Source organism: Camponotus vicinus, unplaced genomic scaffold (genome assembly GCF_025532165.1).
Source record: "Camponotus vicinus isolate PSW18456_S1 unplaced genomic scaffold, iyCamVici1.0 SCAF_3, whole genome shotgun sequence".
Lineage (NCBI taxonomy): Eukaryota > Metazoa > Arthropoda > Insecta > Hymenoptera > Formicidae > Camponotus > Camponotus vicinus.
The window spans coordinates 18,410,344-18,431,997 of NW_028141967.1; the positions used below are offsets into that span (position 1 = coordinate 18,410,344).

At 33.4% G+C, this 21,654-nt stretch overlaps 3 protein-coding genes across 5 annotated transcripts in view; 2 read left to right on the forward strand and 1 right to left on the reverse strand.

The window, feature by feature from the left end:
• Window positions 1-201: 201 nt before the first annotated feature.
• LOC145969434 (putative methylthioribulose-1-phosphate dehydratase) lies at window positions 202-1,961 on the forward strand. 2 transcript variants are annotated; one of them, XM_083095575.1, is made up of 6 exons: window positions 202-373; window positions 718-761; window positions 873-967; window positions 1,037-1,305; window positions 1,392-1,593; window positions 1,698-1,961. In XM_083095575.1, exons 2-6 carry the CDS (start codon window positions 726-728, stop codon window positions 1,816-1,818), a joined length of 723 nt encoding a protein of 240 aa, XP_082951701.1. In that variant the 5' UTR covers window positions 202-373; window positions 718-725; the 3' UTR covers window positions 1,819-1,961. The 2 variants fall into 2 exon arrangements, with proteins under 2 accessions (XP_082951701.1, XP_082951700.1); XM_083095574.1 differs by having other exon boundaries at window positions 205-373; window positions 671-761.
• LOC145969431 (CWF19-like protein 1) lies at window positions 1,937-4,224 on the reverse strand. The gene is made up of 3 exons (XM_083095572.1): window positions 3,213-4,224; window positions 2,431-3,082; window positions 1,937-2,343 (listed from the first exon to the last, which is right to left on the reverse strand). Exons 1-3 carry the CDS (start codon window positions 3,824-3,826, stop codon window positions 2,044-2,046), a joined length of 1,566 nt encoding a protein of 521 aa, XP_082951698.1. The 5' UTR covers window positions 3,827-4,224; the 3' UTR covers window positions 1,937-2,043.
• Window positions 4,225-9,232: 5,008 nt separating this feature from the next.
• Window positions 9,233-21,654, forward strand: part of Sim (bHLH transcription factor single-minded) — a 36,468-nt gene continuing 24,046 nt past the window's right edge. Inside the window, exon 1 of one of the 2 annotated variants that reach the window (XM_083095571.1) lies at window positions 9,233-9,556. Coding sequence is in view for 1 of the 2 variants with exons in the window: in XM_083095570.1 (XP_082951696.1) it covers window positions 15,677-15,758 (82 nt within the window). In the remaining variant the exon portion in view is untranslated. Of the gene's footprint in view, window positions 9,557-15,557; window positions 15,759-21,654 lie in introns of those variants that run through there. The other variant, XM_083095570.1, reaches the window with a different exon arrangement.

Sequence of the window (21,654 nt, forward strand, 5' to 3'; positions counted from 1 at the left end):
TGTGTTCCGAAACTCGATGAGAAGTGTCAATAATTTTTTGTCCACGATTATGGTCCATTCTGAATCCTCTTTTATCGATAAAAGTGCCTTTAAAAGTGGCTTACAGCCAATCAGAAGGCTTATAAGCCACTTTTAAAGGCACTTTTATCAATAAAAGAAGATTCAGAATATGGACCTAAGTGTGTATGTCAAAGCTACCAGATTGCATACGCTGCGTCCAGCGGCGGCACGATTTGTATCCCCACCACTTTCGGACATCAAAGGCATCTAGCGCTCAACGAGCGCTTATACGACGCAGCGTGTCCAAAACAGAAGAAGAAGAAGAAGAAGAAGAAGAAGAAGAAGACGCAGCGTGTGCAATCTGGTAGCCTTGGTGTGTGTCTGTCTAATTAAAATTAAATAGATTTTAGTATTTACATAAATAGACATTTTTTATACTGTGTAAAAATTGTTTGTTTGTAATTTCACATATGTGCAAATCTTTGTATAGACATTTGTATAGACATTTTTTATACTGTGTAGAAATTGTTTATTTGTAATTTCACATATGTGCAAATCTTTGTATATACATATATGCACATATACATTATGCAATAGTATTCGAAAATATATCTTTATATCCTATTATCATTGTTCTGTTATCTACATGATAAGAATTTTATTTTGATAGTTACACACAACAGTTACTTCGCAGTTCTCATCTTGCATTCATTTTAGAAGTGAAAATGTCATCAGAAGCTTATGATCCAAATTATGACAAAGTACGAAGCTACTTATATATGTATATTAAATATCATAATTAATTTTTATGAAATCTAAATTTTATAATTTATGAATTTATCGAATTATTCTAATCAATTTTTTTTATACAGGAACATCCAAGAAATCTTATTCCAGAATTGTGTAGACAATTCTATCATCTTGGATGGGTAACTGGTACAGGAGGCGGTATCTCCATCAAACATGAGTTAGTATTGCAATATTTGTTCTAGAAAGAAATATAAAAATGTTCATTTAAATGTTCATTTTGTTACAGAGATAAGATCTACATAGCTCCTTCTGGTGTACAAAAAGAGCGAATGTTGCCCAATGATATGTTTGTGCAAGATATCAATGGAGCAGATTTGGAATTGCCACCATCAGAAAAAAAATTGAAGAAATCACAATGTACTCCACTATTTATGTGTGCTTATTTAAGGAGGAATGCAGGTGCTGTGATTCATACACATTCTAAATTCGCTGTAATGGCAACATTATTATGGCCCGGAAGAGAAGTTAGACTCACTCATCTCGAAATGATAAAAGGTATACACTCAAACTATTTTATAAAAATATTTTATACTTGAAAATGAGAAAGAAGTTTGAAGATGATTTAAAATAATTTAATACAGGTATATGGAATCAGAAAGAGGGTAGAGCATATCGTTATGATGAGGAATTGGTAATACCAATCATAGAAAATACTCCCTTTGAGAGAGATTTAAGAGACGATTTAGATGACACTATCATTCATTATCCTGAAACTTGTGCAGTATTGGTACGCAGGCATGGGATTTATGTATGGGGTGATTCTTGGCAGCAAGCAAAAACTATGTAAGTTACTTTATCCATATATTACTAAATGTTTTCTATAGTAAAATAAAATTAATTTGTAATAATTTTTTATCTTAATCTCAATATTTTTTCTTTTTTAACAGGACCGAGTGTTATGATTATTTGCTTGATATTGCAATTCAAATGAAACAATCTGGATTAAATCCACTAGCAACTCCAAATGATTATGAATTAAAACATCAAATAAAGAACTCGATATTTTAGATTAGAATAACCAGGAATTTTAATGCAAACTTGATATCATAAATCTGTGTATCTTTATGGACATATTTAGTATATTAAATATGCATGTGAAAAATTTTTATAAAAAAGAAAAAATGAATTATACAGAACTGATTATAATTATATTTCATGTATTATATAGTATATACAATTTTTTACTGATATAAATTATAAATTTTACATTATTTTAAAAAGTAGTATAAATTTTCAAGTATCTATGTCAAATGTCGCAAATTGTTTCCTAATTTTTTTTGCTAGTTCAGTTTCTTCCTCTTGGCTCATATGACAATCTTTCCAGTCAGATCTGTCATTAATATCTAATATTCTATCGGACGCTAGTACTTCTCGGCCAAATTGTAAAGGGAAATCTTTTTTAATCCTATAAAATAACATTTCTCCGTTCGGTAGTTCTACATAAAAATATAAAACTCCAGGTTTTGCGATCTGTTGTAAATCAGTATACTGTGGCAGTTCTGTTATTTTGAAATTGTTACATTCAGCCAATTCCTAAAAAACAAAAATTAGTACACATTAAATATTGAGGACAATAAGGATAAAGGACATTAAATTTTAGTACTGTAATAAGAGAAATACCTCAAACATTTCCTTCAATGCAGGTGCTTGATTCTTATGAACTGGTACTGCTTGCAATTGACAATGAGATGTTTTAAAATTTCTCTCGAAAAATACTGGTACTCTGTCGGTACTCTCATAATATTTAGTCACGGCTTTCTTGTAAAGATCCATCTCGTCCTTCACATTCTTTGGCAGAATTGACAGACTCTGATGATGTGTTATTGGTAGAATTAAGAAGTGATCTTCTACCAAACCACCTTTTGCTAATGCTAAATAGATCTCTGTACCAACAGAAATTACCAGATGTTTGGACACAACTGGACTAGATAAACAAAACCAACATTTTGATTGATCAAACTCCAATTTTGATTTTTTATTGAGATTATTATTTTGATGCCGCAATCTCTTCCCATTGTCTTTTGAATCCATGTCATAGAAGAATTGTGTGTGAATTTGCTTTTGTGACATTGGATCATCAGATAGCATGGATTTTGGATATGGACTCAATGTTTCGTCTGTAGTTTTCATAATTAAATCTGACAATCTACTTCTATCAACAGGAGTTAAATTCAATGCATACAACCATTTTCTCTTGTGAGGATTCATTATTGATGCCAGAGCTATGAACCTAGTGGCTATTTCCATATTTTCATCACTCTGACTTTGATTCCTGTAATGGAAAAATTCAGATTTAAAACATACATATTTTATCTTAAATGTAGATCTTAAAAGTTCTTATACAAGAACTTTAAGATCTATATTAAAAATAGTTAAAAAATTAAAAAAAAAAATAAACTTACCTGTATGGTGGTCGTTCATAATAAATCTCTTCCAAAGCCGCTACATGATATCTAGGTTTAATATGAGTTGCGAGCCAAGCAATTAATTTAGAACCTTGATATTTGCATTCTGGCTTGTTACCATCAAGATTAGTTATGCCTTCAGGCCAAGGAGATGTCAATAAGATATCCACACCGCGAAAACTTGGTTGGCCTTTTAAACAACTGTTTTTAATGGATATAACGTCATGTTCGTTAAAGTATATATCTTTGCTCTCGGTTGATGCTTTTTCAATTCCACTGAGATATGCTATTTTGAGACCTGAACTAGCAGCATAAAGACCACGTTTTCCGAGATAGGTGAGATTTTGACATATCTCATATCCATCCCCATCGGTATAGTGTTTCAGATCAGACTCTCTGTTAGGTCCAATAATATACGTTGGTACAGGGATGGTCTTTTCGCAGGACTTATAAGATTCCAACTCGGAATTATCTTCATCGAAAAAATTACCAACGCATAACAAGAAGTCGAATGGACCACTCTTCTTGTTGATAGCCTCCACTTTAGAGAAGAGGAATTTGAAGTGTCCCTCCACGTCTCCACAAATGAGAACTTTCTGTTTATCGCTCATGTCTAATAATATAACTATGCAATGACAATTTATGTAGATAAATCAATAATTGATTAACAATAATGTTTCATTGCTTTTTTCAAACACTTCCGGATTATTCAATCAAGAAAAAAAGATCTCTTGATTATCTCTATAAATATTATTTTCCTTTCTGTAGGTTAAGTCAGATTAGGTCAGATTAGGTTAAGTTGACCTAGGAGTTTGTTTTCATACTGATTTGAGTCTCTAAAGGCCCTTGCACAATGCTAGACAACAGGCAATAGAAATACAAAATAAAAACTGTTCACCAATAAATATACGGAATAGAAAATATTCGCCAATAGGAGCAGAGAATAAATACTATTTCTGTCCTTATTGCCTGTTGCCTAATATTGTGCAAGGGCCTTAAGGCTACAGTCGGGGAAATCCTAGGGATACTTTGAAGCGTTTGATTGACCAATCAGGACAAAAGGAATAAAGATTTCTTTAACCTGATTGGTCAATCAAACGCTTCACAGCATCCTCAACGTCTTCTCGACCGCAGCTATAGAGAATGAAATATAGAGAAAAAATGTCACTGGTGGAAAGAGAAAGGGAGATTTTATGCAGGGAACAGATATAAATGTTGGATATAATTGGTTATTTGGATTAGGGAACTTATAAGAGAGAGGAGAGAGAGAGAGAGAGAGAGAACCAAAAAATATTTCTTGTCTACAATTAATTAGCATATATTAAATTTTTAGATAATATTGTATGATATTATATTTGTCATAACGAGCTTATATTAAAGATATCAATTAATGCGTGTTATCAGATAATATAGGATTATTTACAACAGTTTTCAAAAGCCTCTCTAAAGATCTTAAAATTAAACTTCTTTATCCAATAATCAATTAAAACCTGAGATAAAATTAATTATTAGACCTTTTAATTAACTATCATGGATTAATGACATAAATTTCTAAAAATAAATATCATTTGTTCTGTCTCGATGGCGATCATATAACTTGCTTCTAACAATAAGATTAGACATATATGATAAACAAAAAAGTTTTTTATTAATCTTTAGCAAAATTTAGAATTTTAAGAATGGCACAACAAAATTTAGAAATTTTGAAAATATATTTAAGGAATTTTTAAAAATTTTAACCAATTCAATAATAATTTCGACGAAAATTCTATGAAATATGTTTTTACATACTTTATAAATACTTTATAATATTTTATAGATAAATATTTTTATACCTACATTACTCGAAAAATGATACAAATGGGTTTATCTTCTCTAAAAAAGAAATACAATAATCGAAGATTTTTTCAATCATATGACTACTATATAAAATAAAATAAAGAACAATTATATAGAGCAATTTTTATTCTACACGTGACAGCAAAGATCGATTTTAGAATAAATTGAATAAGAAAATTTGTTGTTAACAATTTTCAAAACAAATGAGTTTGTCTTTTGCGAAAAGTGAAATTTATGTTTCAATATATAAAATAATAAAATAAGATAGACTCGAAGTTAAATATTAAGATTGTTAAATGTTAAATGTTCGAAGTTAAGATGATCAAAACTCTGTTATTGTTTTGTAAAAAAATTAATAAAATCAAATTGAGCACATATTATAAAACATTTACATCATAAAAGATCGATTGCTAATAAGTAAAGTATTTCTCGATAATTTAAATATAACAATATGAAATAATATTGGCAATTTATGAAAATTTCTGCATAGAAATTGAAATAAAATAAGAATGGCGAGAAAAAAAGAAAGAGCGATATTATTTTTTAAGACAAGCAAACATCTAGAAAGATGAAAGTTGTAAAAAAAGCTATTTTTAAAATTTTGAAATCAATGTACTATCACTGATAAATAATGATTCAGTTAAGTATAGTGTTGCAAATAGTGTTCATTGCAAAGTATTAATTCATGATAGCGACTGATTTTTTAGTGAAATCTAGCTGTTATAATCAATGAAATTAAAATGTGAAAATGTGAATGTTGTCATTAAAGAGTAATGAAATTGATAATATCTTCAGTAAAATCTTGTCACTACTTTAATCAATGACATCTTCACTCATTCAGTTTAAGAGAGTAATTATTTCAATCTCGAAACAAATGGTGCTTAACTTTAACTTCATTTATTAAAATCTTATAATTCTGAAGATGTTGATAAGGATTTTTCAAATTTAATAAGAATATAATTGGACAAAGGGAAGAATGAACAAAGAGAAAAATTTAAAAAAAAATCTCAGAAAGATTTTAAAAAGCATGCTTTTGTCGAAAAAAATTAACATATAGAAAATGTAAAATAGAAAGAAAAATGATCCCTCCTCTTGTTTGCTTTTGTTGACATAAAGAAGACATAGAAACAATACGTGCATGCAGTGTGCACACATGTTGGCCAGATGTAAGTTATAAAAGTTGTTAAATCCAGCTGTAAAAGCGAAAAAGGTAAAGGAGAAAGTGCATGTTAAGAAATAAGTTGTCAATTAGTAAAAATAGCGGATATAAGGACAATGTAAGGACAATAACGTAAGAAAAAGAATTTATGTAAAGGAACAAAAATATTCCTGTATAGATTTTATAAAAATATAATGAATAATGTAAGTCAAATTCTTAAATTCGACAACAGGATGGAATTATTTTTTAAAACTATAGTTTTAAAATTCAGATACATACGTATATGAATTTTAATATGTCAAACTATATCGAGCATGCTTTTTGAAGTGTCGCAGTTTTCTTCGATTATATTTTTCAGATCGTTCTTTGCTTTGTTTGAGTATTCTTATTAAATTTTAAAAACTCTTATCAATATTTTTTCAAAATAATAAGTATATATACTAAATAAATATTTTCAGAATAATACATTAATCTTCTATTAAAATGTAAATGAACGCACGTGAGCATAATCGAATTAATCGGTCATACGATGGTTTAATAAATTATATTCATATGCGTAGTCGAGAAGACAATCGATTTCCGACATTTGTTACATTTTTCGCCGAAATTTAAACATTACTGGGGGTGGCAAAAATTTGCAATGACAGAATGTGCCGTTCTCGTGTTCATCGTCTCTTGGCGCAGAAAATGTGCGGACAATCTCGCGTAAAGCATCCCCGTGTATTGCGTAAAGCAATACCCTCCCCTGTATCGTGTGCGCAGAAGCGCGTTAAAAAACGAGCGCAAAATGGAGAAGATGCTCTCTCGCGGCGGCAAAAGAGGTCCATTGCGAGAGAGACCAAGAGGAAAAGAGAAACCCGAAGAGTATATACATACACCCGCGGAAGCAGAGGGGATACCTACATAAATGTCACGTGGGCGTGACCGAGAAGTTGGAGAATTTGCACCAATGAGATGCGAGAGGCGTTATCTTGGTTACATAGTTACTCTCTACCCTGATACATAAGCGGAAGTTGCAATCGTGTGCGGCTGCGTTATCATCCCCCATGAGCATGTCATAGACGGATAGAGAAAGATGAGGATTCTGGGGGGTGTCGGAGAGAGCGAGAGAAATTGATTCCACGCTACGTGAAATATAGATAGAGCTCTAAGAAGCAAATAGCAAATTACAGAAGATTCATGCGGAAAATGCGATCAGAATTTATACAAGATACAAGCACGTAACTCTATCAATGAGAACAAGGTATAGTTAGCACTACTAGATAGATTCGCACGATGTTCTCTTTATGAACGTATATTATGTTAAAGCAGAACTGGTGGTACGCGAGGGAGATGGAGAGGGATGGAGAGAAGGACAGGAGATGCGCAAAGGTATGAGAAAAGGACAGCGGAAGGCGGGGGCGACAGATCGGCTGCTTGACGGCTGTTGGTCCACGTTCGGCGGGGAGTTCAGCGTGCACAGTGCATCCAGTTGTACTAAATACGCACGCCACTGTTTAATGGTACACACGTGCTGTAAACGTCAGATGAATTGACCACGTAAGGTGCACGTATTCTTCGCTACTGGCCGAGATGAAACCGCACCACCAGACTTTAACAGCATCACGAAGCTGAAACATCGGGTACGCACCAGCGATCGTCTCCGGAGAACAAGTGTCATTGTCGTCGAAGAAGAAAGTGCCGCGACGCGAACGTAAAACGATTATCACGTACGTTTAAGAAGTGATTAGTCGGTGAATCGCGATTATTTGAGGTAATGATATTTTAATACGATTGAACGAAGAGAGTGCGATTGTTTGATCGTGAAGTATACGGCAAATATTGATTTTGTGAAGAAAGAAGAGGCAGAACGTTGCAGAAATTCAATAACGTTCCAAAAAAGAAGCTACGAAATATTGTATTCAAATCGCAATTCAAGATGTCATCTCGTTATGACTGAGAGGATTGAATTGTTTTCAATTATCGAACTGTCACGGATCATTTTACGGTGAATATTAATACATCGACTAAGGATTAGAAGAAAAAGATTGTAAAAGCTACGTGTTGATGTTTTAACTTTACTTCGAATCCGAATTAACTGATGTGCGTTTTTATATAACATGTATTATTCCCATTAATAATTGTAAATCATGCGATAAAAATGTTCGCGAAATAAATCTCTTCTTAGGAAGAAATTTCAAAGAATTGATTATGTGTTTTCAGAAATAATAAACATTTTAATTAAATGGGAATAAAAATATATAATTCATATGCGCTTAAATGCCATTTAAAAAACGATTTGTGTTATTTGCTTAACAAATTACAATCTCGTGTAAGTGATTATTAAAGGAATGTTGTATATAATGCATTAAAACGAAATGAATTGCATGAAAACATAGTTGACTATTTCCATTCCGACGGAGAATTCTGAGAGTGTGATCAGTTTAGCTGATAAAAAACATAATATATCAGTGAAATAATATTTTCTGTTGCAATAAAAAACTGTAATACGAAAGAAATCATTTATCAATAGACATTAAAAAGAATAAATGTGCAAAAACGCGATAAATTCGCGGAAATAAAACGAATATATTTCACACAGTATAATTCTAACAGCTTAATGAAAGCAGAACACAAAATTATTAAATAGTATAATGTCTAGAAACATAAAGAAAAAGAATGCAATTTTATTTCTGAAATTATAAAATAAAACAAATAATAATAATGATAATGAAATAATATTATTTATAACAGCCGTTTATATATATGATGAATAAATAGCAGTGAAAATGTACAATAAAATTAAGATATAGCAAAAGTAAATCGTGAAATAATCAAAATACTACTTTAAAATAAAAATATGTATTTTGTTGTTAATTAATAAAATTATTTCATTAGGCAATATTATATACAAATAACTATTTCATAAATTTATCTCTTATCAAAATTTTTTAAAGATAAAATCAGAATTAAACTACTATTACTATAATATAGCGCATTTAAATGCACAATAAATAATTAGATTTACGTCAACACGATTACACATATAGCTGAGGTGATTAAAAAAATTCTTCGGGATAAAATTTGGAGCGAATAAAAATGATAAAGTGAAATCTTGCAATTGACTCTTTCCACACGCAAGAGGATACGATTGAGGAAGATGACGACGGAGTCGGAAATGGCGAAGAAATTTGAGGCATCTCTGGAAATGTGTCAAGTACCGTCGGCTTGATAAGAGTGCGCGTCTCCAGGGAAGTTGACCGAACCGAAATCACTTTCCTGCCGAGGGAGACTAATTGGTTCCTGCCTCTCTTCTCCCCTTCGACCCCGGCGGATTCCGATGAAAGGCCCGCTCTCATTAAAGGTTCGTAAAACAATCGATTGTGTATTCGAAGAATTACGCGTAGATGTTTTTCGCAAGCGAAAAAAATATCGGAATTATTCAAAACGAGATACATGTTCGATATGAAAAGTGCAATATTATTTTCTAGTTAACATTAAAATATCGATTTATTAATGCAATAATTAATTTATGAATAAATTAATTGTTATTTTTTCCTAGCAAATTGTTAATTTATAGTTATTTCTACATAAGGCAGAAAATTTTCTACATTTTTAATATGCGTAAAATGATAACTTTGTCTTTTTTCTTTCTTACACACTTGCATATTTTGAGTGATAAATGTGCATTGAATATAATGCATATTCTTGCCTGTTCCTTACCGTCGCATATCTACAACAATCAAAGTCGAAACTGATGTCAACCCGCATTCGCATCGATATTTTCAATATCTTCCTTCGATATCTTTAATGTTTCGCACGAGTGATCTTTCGTAATCATTGACATCTCCATATTTCGCACATTACGACACATGCATCTGCACATAAATGACGTGAGAAAGAGATAAAAGTGTTTTAGGCAATCGATCATTTGAAATTATTTTATATTCATATGTGTGTATCAAAATTATTTATACATGTCTCGGATTAATTTGATAATTTACATTAAATATTAATAAAATTATAGACATCATATTTACTCATTATTAGCATATGAATTGTTAATGATAAGTAAATAAGAAATAAATTTTGTAAGCTTGATACAGAATTGATGAAAGAAAATACGCTACATTATCATAAAATTGTCAATTCATAGATTTGAATAACAATGTAATTACATTTAATATGTTTCTAGCAAATTTTGATATTGATTAATATTTAAATTGATAGTTATATTAAAAATTGCGGTGCAAAGACATCTTTTAATATCAGTCTCTAATATAAGAATTGAATAAGGAAATATAGATTATATTATTTTCTCACAAGTGTAATTCGAGTGTGCGGATGCAGGTAAATTGTTCGCATCGAATTTATCTTGATATTGTGTTACGGCACCCGCATGATTTTTCAGACGCGACACATAGTGTATCCCTTCACTCTTTTGCCAATACTTTCTTGAGATTGATTTTCCTTTTAGGGATGCCATCTCATTTCAAAAGCTGAATAAATTCAAATCTTAAAAATTTATACCATAAAGCATTTCTACCTCACGTAACATTTCACTCAATCGCGAATGTAAAAAATTAATTGACTTAATACACTTCTTGAAGATAAGCTTATGAAGAAAAATAAAAATATGCTTTAAAATATCAAACACAAAAAATATTGTGTTAGTCGATTTTTTTCTTGGATGGCTTTCCCTTTAAGATGTAAAACAACTAAATAAGTCTTTGGATAAAACTCTTCCATGAAAAAATTAACTCCCAAACTCGCTAATTGCTCTTAAAACATTTCCCCGTCATTAAATCTCGATCTAAATATTTTTCTAAGAGAAGTCGTCCTTCTCCAAGAGGACTATATTCTCTCGGCAAATCGTAAATCTTCCGAGCGTGCCATTAAAATATCCATGCATCGAGAATGCACCTACTCAGCCGCCACATCGCGTCTAAAAGCGCCGTCGTAGCGAAAAGGGGTTGAAAAGCATGATTTATCCGCTCGTGAGCACGCGCCGCGCTTGTGAAACGGATCGTGTGAAACGGACTATTTTCGTGTCACCGTACTAACGCGCGAGCGCCGGATTCTCATTTCGCCGACGAGGACGAAAGAAAAGAAAAATAGAAGGAAATACGACGTTAGGTAAATAGAAACGCGCGTGTAACGCATCGCAGCAGCCGCGAAGGGGCGTGTCGCTTCCTGAAGCGATTTGTAGCAAGGAAACCTAGGTCCGCCGAACGTGATCCTTGCCCGTGATCCTGGGCCGCTGTACCCTTCCGCGGCTCACCCAGCGGAAGACTTCTCGCGCGAAGACTTAAGGGCGTCTACGTCTACGAGCAGCTGTCACGATGGCGTAAATCGCCGGATTGCGCTCTTTGGACGAGGATCTACTCCCTGAGACTTTATTTTCACTCCTTTTTTTAAACGCCGAATTACGTCGTGCCAAACTCCTGTCATATTTAAATCCTTTCGATTAGAACATGAGAATAAATATTTCTCGACAGAGAAGGGATAACGCATTTTTTTACATCGTAAAAATAAACCGAAGTTTTTTGTGTGATGGTTATAGAACTCTAAAAAAATATTCAGAAGGTATTCTCAGAATGCGGAAGAATTCTTTTAATCGCGGACGGAAATTGTTGCTCTTCTCTCTTTCTGAGACTTGACAATTAACAGAAATTTTTCATAAAAATGCGATGTGAGTGATAAAAATAATTTTTTGCAGTTTTTAGTAGAATCACGTAGAGGTCTACACTGCACGGCTCAGATTGTTGCATTGATTGATCGAGCAATCCACGAATCGTCGGAGGCGGGCATTCACCGTGACGTGCATATGTATAACGGCAATAATAATAGTAATTCATGAGCGTGGTTCGGTCGCGATGGCTAATAATAGCGCGATCGTAATGGTGGTGGCAATAATTGAATGAACTGCGCGCGGGTGTACGCCTTACAACATCCTGGCACGTGCGTAAACAGCTCTTAGGTAATTCAGGATGACGCCTGACGCGTATATGTGCGTATATGCAAAACGCTCGCAAACAGCAGCGCGCTTTTCTACAGAAACACGCGCCGATCATTACTTCTCTGCGGGAGCTATAAAAATTTTTAACCCTTTGAATTTAATTCATACATCTAAATACTCAAATTTCTATATAAAAATCTCTAATAGCTAATGTCGATAGTTTATATGCATAATATAGACTTCATTTTTTTTCAAATTATTCGCATTTTTATCATACATTAATTCTTTAATAAAATAAAATTAGATTAAATAAAATTATAATAAAAATATATTATGACAGAATGCGATAAATTTTGGGGGGCACTGTTTATTGCTGTTTATTATTTTAGTATTAAAAAGGAAATATTCCGATGACGAAAGAGTTATTAAAGTCGACCAGTGTTTCTATATCACGTTATACTGCTTTGTTAGGGACGATTATAAGCATGACCAACCGGAAGAGTTATAAGTTATTGACACATTTAGAAAGATTAATGTATGCATAATAAAATAATAAATATAAATGTTACGATACGCGATGGTGAAGATCATATTTTACTAATCAATATTAATGAGTTTCGAAGAAAATGTGAAACAGAGAAAATGTAAAATACTTTTTACTGTGTTATTTTTCTAAAAATATGATATAATGCGAATAATGTTTCTCTCATAATCTTTTTGTTTCTGATTTTATTCCAATATAAAACTTTAACATAAAGAAATATATAATGAATCCTTGCAAGATTGAATTCTTAAATAGTATCTCTGTAGAGAATAAAATTTTGGAAACTTCTCAAAATAAAATTTATTCGCGCTCGTCTCATTGGCGCGTTTGAGTTAAAATTTTTATCAGTGAAACGAAATCTTAGATGGAACAAAATTGGAGACACCAGCCTTCTCTTTCTGCCCCTCGTCCTAGGAATAGTTTACGCGTCTTCTTTTACTACCTCGTAAAATCTACGGGCATTACATAAAACGGAGTAATGCCAGAAACAGAGAGAGGCTTTGTCTCGCAGCTCTCTCGAAAGCCGCGCGGACGTAAACGTGTCCGGCGGAATCACAATGTACAGCGCATTGAGTTTCTCGCAAACGAGAAAGAAAAATAGAGAAAGGAAGAAAATCTCGCGTCGACACGTAAAAATTTCCGTCGCGGCTTATGTTTATGTTCTCCCTTGTTTATTGTCTCGACTAATTTAGCGTCAAACGATTTGATGCATGATGTATCGATAGTGATTTGTACGCGGACTGTTGAACGGAGAACGATCCTTGCTAATAACAATTAATCTTTAACGGTTAGAATTTTCTAAAATTAAAAATCCGTTATATAAATGAGGAAGTGTCGCCTAGACATTTCAAATAATTCCCAACGTTATAATACACAAGAAGATATGATTAAATTAATAATATTATTTCCGTAATTGATCTATAATATGATTATAGTTAATTTCTAGAAATTAATTATAATCATACTGGTAATATTAATGATATTAATATTAATTAACAACATTATCCTCACAACTTATAATTGATTTTATAGTATGACATATCACACTGTGTATCCCAAGTAACATTTTTTTAATCTTGGATTTCGATAATGTATTACGATAATCGAATCGAAAAGTCGATGGTTATAATTGCGAATTGCAATACATGAATCTTTCTCTTAATATCTGATATAATTTTTAAGACATCCCAATTTTTAATATTTTTGACACATGTCAGTATTATAATCTATTCACGTTACAATGGCATTTTGACTCATTCGTTATAGTGTTCGATTTCGAATATAGATCGATGCGAGAACACGAATTTCAATCGTGATTTTGGTCCAGACGCATTGGCCAGATTTCCGTAACTGTCCGGCGGTGGTCGAGATCAGAGAGGCCGCAAGCCGCAGCTGGGACACGCTCTCGCCCCGGATGACCGGATAGGTGAAGACGGCTTAAGCGTTTGGACATGTGTAGAAACACGAAACTCGATACTTCCTACACACCTACCGGACATCACAGCTATCCGATCGATATTAATGGATGATCTACGATCTCGAGATCCGGGACTGACTGGCAAATCGCCGACGAATTATGACTCTCCCTAAAATATTGTCGCAGGATGATATCCAAGATAATCTCATAAAAAACAATAAATCTAGATAAAATTTTTATCATATTTTAGATAAAAATAAAAAATATTGCAATGGAGTTTAATATTAAGCAACATTAACTGTCAATTGTGAGATCATGTAAATAAGTGAAGAGCACCAGTAAATTTTCTTCCCTTTCTTAAAAAATTTTTAAAATAATAAATGCTTCAATATGCTGTCAGTGTATATAATAGACAATCAATATTATTTATATATAAAAAATGAGTAATATTTGAAGCGAACACTTTATATATCTTTGATTTATCAAGCTGTCTTATGAAATTAATAGCCGAGCATCTTTAATGTAACATCATATTGTATATTATGAAAAATGATTCATTTTATCTCATGTCTCTTTCAAACGATTGGCCTTTTTAATTGTTGCTGACTATCCGAGATACTTTGATCTCCAGTATATATGACATACATATCGAGAATATCACTAGCGAAACACGAATTGAAGGAGGACACGGATATAATAACAATTTAAAGGACTCTACACCGTGCTCGGATGAGCGAAGTGTATTTGTGATTTGATAATCTCGCAAAGACTACGAATCAGCATATCGCGTAATGACTAAGACGTTGATATCTCAAGCACGACGAAGATTGTTGTGTCACCTTAGCTCGCTTAGCTCACTTCAGCAGATGGCGATGCGCAAAATTTTCCTATCAAATTTAGAAATCAGCTTGAATTTAAAAACTGTTATTTCTCTGTTTGATTTCAAAATCGTACATCAAATTTACTCTCATGTATTTTAAATTGGGTATTATAAGAATAATTTGGCATTTTAGAGATATTAATATTTTTCAATATAAAAAATTCATTTTTAAAAATCTCGATAACTTAAATATTGTCTTCTTAATGGGTTCTTAAAATTAAGATGTTTGGAAATCGATAAGATTAGACAATTTGAATGTTGTTTAGGTTACAATCGACATAATATATTTTCCTCATAGAATAATATCCTTTGTATACCAATATTCTCCGACGATTAACCGCCCGATTAGAGTTCCTTTCGCGCGCGTTTGCATATGACACGCGTAACATACGCGCGACGTTGACACCGGTGCTCGTCATTTAAACGGGTACCGCCCTGGGTGTGAGAAACTCGTGCTACTCCCCGTACGCGTAAATCCCACATGACTAAAAAGAAGCCGATGGTGGGGGGATACGCGATGCCGGGATGTCGAGGACGCAAGAACCGAAGTTTAGTTTTGCTTAAGACAACCTAAGTTGCATCGTTCTTGTCCCCCGACCCGGTCCTTTCGCGGTCGACAGGGATGATTATGATTCTCGGAATCGGTTTCGGAAGATATTTCGCGCCTACAAGTGACCATGCGTTATGCCGTATCTAACCGACATTTCGAACCTAACAATAAGTAAAATCTCCAACGTCAAAGATACAATCCTCAACGTCATGAACCGTGAGTGACATTTATAACTTTATATACACATACATTTATTTAATATGGAAAACATTTATTTATTAATTATTTATTTTAAATAATATAATATCTGAGTTTGTATATAATGTTTTTTATATTCTGCAGTATGTGAGACTAAAATGTAATTTAGACAAGTCCAATTTAAGCAAAAGATAGGGAACTTAATATTTTCTGTAGAAATGCGAAAAGCAGAAATTACGCGCATAATGTCTATAAAATCGGAAATATTAATAGTCGTAACTATCGACGATATTCTTGCGTTACTCTTGCTGGACACGATCGGCGACTTTCAATAATCCCGCTAAATTGGCAGAGCGACCGGGTCCAAGTTCGGCCGGCGGGTTGTGTCGGCAGGTCGGTTCAGCGAAATGAGAGAGAAATCGCGAAATAAAAGAACCGACCGACGGCCGAGGGAGCTCTCGGTGGAATAATAAAAAGAATATCGCGGGTCGCCACGGTAGTCAACCCCTGGCCGGTGCTTATGGCACTTTGCCACGCGAGACTTGCAAATTTCGCCAGGTCCCTTTGCGCGCTTTTGTTATCGTTCCGTTTCGCGCCAGAAAAAGACTGTCATAATCGTAATGTCTCACTGAAATTTGGGAAAATAACTGCACTTGTAAATGTGAGAAATTAATCCGACACAAAAATTAAAATCATTTAAATATAATAGAATTTCAATAATATAACTTTTATGTCATAAATTTAATACGTCATATATAATATATGTAGCAAAGAATACTCTTTTTTTTCTACAAAATGGTTTTAGATACAATTAATTAATTTTAATATGCAATTATATAGGAATGATATTTTGTTGAATTATTTTTTCTTGGCTTCTGCAAAGAGTTTAATTTTAAGTTTGTAAATAATTTTTTGTTTATTAATGTTATGTTATCTTTTGTTTATTTTATTTCTTAATTTTATTTTGAATTCCATGAAAATCTTCCTTATCCGGGAGTATCGCGATGGCCATCTGCTATGGTAACATTGTGCAAAAATAATCGTGCACGTGCTCAAAGCGTGATAAACATGAGCAACGCCATCGTTTCCCGAAATATAATCGCGCGCACGAGTTCGTACGCCGCGATACTTTAATTTTGCGATTCGCCGATACCTCCAGTTGGCATCACAAGTTTGATTACGATAGAGGATGCCTCGTCAGCATAACAGACATCCTTGTTGTTGTATCGGTGTCCAAGGTTGCGCTGTTCACGTTCAGCCTAAAGCTTTTCTCGGAAAGATACGGGTCAACCTTGAATTCGTTGCTTGTGAAAATTTTTCCGGCAACTAAATGATTAATAGCGTTCGAAATTCTTTGACATTCTTAATTAATAAATAAATGCTGATTTTACTTTAATGTTGTCGGAAATATTCAATTTTTTTTATTTATATATAAACATGATTAAAAGTCATTATATAATGCAATGTTTATATCTTTAGATCTATACAATCATTATCATGACAAAATTGATTTAAATCTTTTTCTAATGTTTTTCGAATGATCTTTTTTCTAATGCTATCATTCTTTTCACTTTTTGTAATCATTTTGTTATAGCCACTTAATCTGATTAGAATATTAACGCATCAATTAAAATGCGCGATTGTTATTCTTGCTAATTTTGTATAATTTAAATAAATATAAAGAATAGTTTATTTTCTTTCCTAATCAGCATCGCGCATCGATTCCCACGCGTGCAATTTGATGCTTTTAAGCGATTTCCGCGTCGCACAACCCATAAGCCCTATACAGCCCATAGCGAAAGACGATGCGTTAGTGTGAGCGAATACATGCGTAAAGGTGAAAGAAAAGAAGTTCTATATCTACGGCACGCAGACAGGGCGGCATTTCATATTGGATATGTGACGGGCATGTAATTATCTACAGCAGAATTTACTGCATTGGATTGCTGCAACTAAACTTTTCTACAGCACCCATTTGAAAAATATGAATATCTATAAAAATACATCAAGATATAGAACATCTAAAATGATAGATGTCAATAATTTATACTTAACATATTATCATTTAAAAAATATTTTTGCGAGAGATGAGTTTATGCAATGAATTAATTCAATGTGTGAAAAACATATATCAAGCTATTTGCTTGCAAAATTATATTTTTGCCGAAAGAGTGCATGCGCGCTTAGGACAATCATTCTTTAATTAATATTTGCATTTTCATTAATATTTGCTTTCTTCTTCATGATCATAAGTGAACCTGACGAACAGTCGATTTCTTTTCGATGTCAAACGACTCGTCCTTCTCTTTACACCAAGAGTCCTTAAGGCCTTTAAACCGGGTCTGTGTGCGCGGGATACCTTCTCGTTCTCTGCTCCATTCTGCAACGTCCACGAGACGAGTCGTGGTTTACTGGCGAGTCGAATGGCGAAGGCAACGAAGTCCGGGGACTTCAAAAACTCACCGGCACACCCTCGCCTACGCCAATAAATTCTATTCCGCGTTACTTTGCCGCGAGCCGACGCGCGATGGATATTGCGCCCTTTCTTCCTTTCTCTCCCCGCGCCTTCATCATATTTCTTAGCTCAGCGCGATTCTTTTAAAATAAACGTAACTCCCCTGATAGTGCGACAATTGCACTTGCGATGCCGGAGATTTGAATGCTCGATGCGTTCATTCTAATCAGATAATGGATAATGGATAAGACTTAAATATTGATTGAATCGTTTTTTATAATATTGATTGAGTCGCTTTTTCTAGAAATTCTTTTTTTAAAAGTTTTGTTTTTAGAAATTTGATTTCAAATTTTCGAACAAATCTTCACTTTCTCGTATGAAACGTATTCGACGTATAAAATATTACAACCATATGATAGGAGGTCATAAAAAATTGCATAAAAAATGAATAAAATATTAAAGATGAGGGAAAAAGTGATAAAACGCATGTGATGTTATGTACATGATGGTCCAAGAGTCAGTTAACCGATGATCAAACGACGCTCCTTAAATGCATCTTGCGCTCTCGAATGACATCTTCTTTTGCCATAATGTCGTTGAATTATGGGCGGTCCGCGATTGGGCCTGGTCTGTCGGTACCGGCGGAATCACTCGGTTCATAAGGGGAGTAAATACTTCACGCATTCCCGATGCGTCTCACAGTCTTTACGGCTTATTATCACCTCCACGCTTGCGTCCTCTCACCCCGTGTGATACATCAGCGATGACGATGGCGAACGCGGGACAAAGCGAGAAAAATACCGCGAGTGGATCCGCATCGATTCCGCGAAGGGAAAATTACTTTAGTTAGTAGAAACCGTAGTCAGCAGTTAAGCGCGTTTAGTAAACGGACGATAAACTAAACAAAGCTTTGCAAAATATTCAAGTAAATATACACAGTTGTAAGGAAAATATCTTTAGAGTAATAACTTATCTAAAATTTTATATTACTTAAAAAAGAGATAATGTTTTGATTTGTAGTGTACTTTTTAATAAAAATTCCTAGAGCTATTAAATTATTACTATAATAAATATATATGAAGACTGTCTACAGAAAAAATATGTATCTTATTTTTCTGAATATCTATTAAATAATTTTACATATTATTAAATTGAAAAATAATTGCACTTGCGAAGAATTAATTAATGAAACATCGCTATATCGAGGGCCTTGAGTTGCTATACAAAATTTACAATTACACATTTGATAAATATTATAGAGAGCTGATAATAACACACACATTATAATAAGAGCACAATGTATCGCGTAAAATATCGAAGAGTTTAAAGAGGGTTAAAAAATGCCGATGCGCGCGATGTATGCAATTGTGTTCGCGTTATTACGAACGTTATTAGGCCGTAATTTAAGACACGTCGATCTGACGATTAGAGCCGGGACTAACATACCATTATTTTACAGCTTGGCTTTCGGCCAGCTGACCCGACTTGTGCCCGGTGATTCGTTGACGTCACGGGCATTACGGATAACTTTTTTACGTTTTCTGCATTCGTTCCTGCATTCGTAAGGGCGTGACGGCCATACGCACCGCGTGTCCTCTCGAAAGATTTTTTCTCGCGATGTTACGCTTTCGCGTGGCCGTGCAATACTTTGCTCGTCGCTCGATATTTCATTCGGAACATCGATTCCCGTTCTATTTTGTATGTCAAATCAGAGATACAAATTATTTCTATTTTAATGAAAAAAAAAACATGTAATTATATTTCTCGATATTTTAAAATAAAAATAATTGACGCATTTGCTTTCTCGTATACTGATTATGATTAATTAAATCTAGAAATTGCTTAATATAATAGTGATGGGAGTTTTCAAGAATAAAAGCATTGCAATAGTTATTCAGTTTATCATTTTTGAGATACGGATGGAAAAATAGAGAGACGAGTTGTCTTAAATGCGCGTACGATAACGACAAGGTCCGAGTGATAGCATTCACGAATTCGCAACTTATCCGCGATTAATTTGCATACAATTGTCGCGAATGATTTGTATACGCCTCGGATAGCTTTATCTCGGTCGTCGGCGATAATTCCGTGCAAAAATGGATAATTGGTACCGCGCGTGTTTACCACTTGGGCACGTACATACGGTCGCGAATGATGTCACATGCTCGTCCTTTACAAAGTATATTATGCCGCAAAAGCTGCTTGCATGTATATATGCATTTGAATTTTTCCAACAATGTACGAATACGCGTCATCTCGATATACGCGTTATCGCGAAAACAGTGACTGTTGATGAATTATAATCTTTTTTTCCATGTAAAAATATCTTGATTAAGATAAAAGTAAAAGTAAGTTTGATTTTAAGAAAAAAAATATTACACTTTATATAGTTGAATTACATATTTTCAAATAATACAGAAAGTTAAAGTTTTGCACTTAAAATTTTTTTATTTACCGCGAATTATATTCAAAATATTTAATATTTATACTGTAAATATATGTAAAAAAATTATTTTGTATTAAAATATATCGAGGAAAAGGAAATGTCAAGATTAGGGGTATTAGAATTGAAGAATAATTGATTTCAAATCAATTATTTAGAAAATATAATCGAAAAGCGCAGCTTTTATTTGAGACACTGCATTTTTTATTTATTTTACATCTTCTCTCAGTCAGGAAAATATTTTAATAGCTGCATTTGACTGCGCGTATATATTCTGTACATCCGGTATAAAATATAAAGGAAAAACGTTTTCAGAGTCGCAGTTGCGAGTCGAATGCATTTATTATTTTTCAAATATATCAAGATGCACAAGGCGTCGGGTGGCCATTTTAAAAGCACGCCTGGACGATCAGTCACACTTAACGTCAAAGCTAAAGTGACTTAGTTTAGGGCTGTTTAAGGGCGGGCTGTTCGTATGAAAGGACAAGAGCCTCGCCCATTCGGCATCGAAGGGTCGCGAGTGCCCGGCCACTTCTACCCTCTCTATTCCTTCGTTATGACAACGGAAGGGTGGCTTTCGCCCAATCCTAGTTCTTTTCTTTTGCCATTCTAAAATGTAGAAGCTTTCATGTGTGTGTGTGTGTGTGTGCCTAAAAACTTATTGCCATGCAGTACAATCTGCTGTAATTTAATTATATTAATTATATCTAGTGAAATCCGACTGCTTCCACAAAGATTTCCATTGAAAAATTTGTTCATTCTACATATACAATTAAGAAATATTTCCTCAATCTCGATTTTTTACCCTATATTCAAAATGTGTAATTTATATATGAATTAATTAATTACCTAGATAAATTGATGCGTGACTGAGAGCGTGACTTAAGTATAAATTACATATGTTAACTTGATGAAATGAAATATTATATACCTGAATAATTATCCGCGAAAGTGATTGTATCACACTATAATCTATTCTTTTTGCATCCGAAGTTCAACGATATTTTCCATGCATT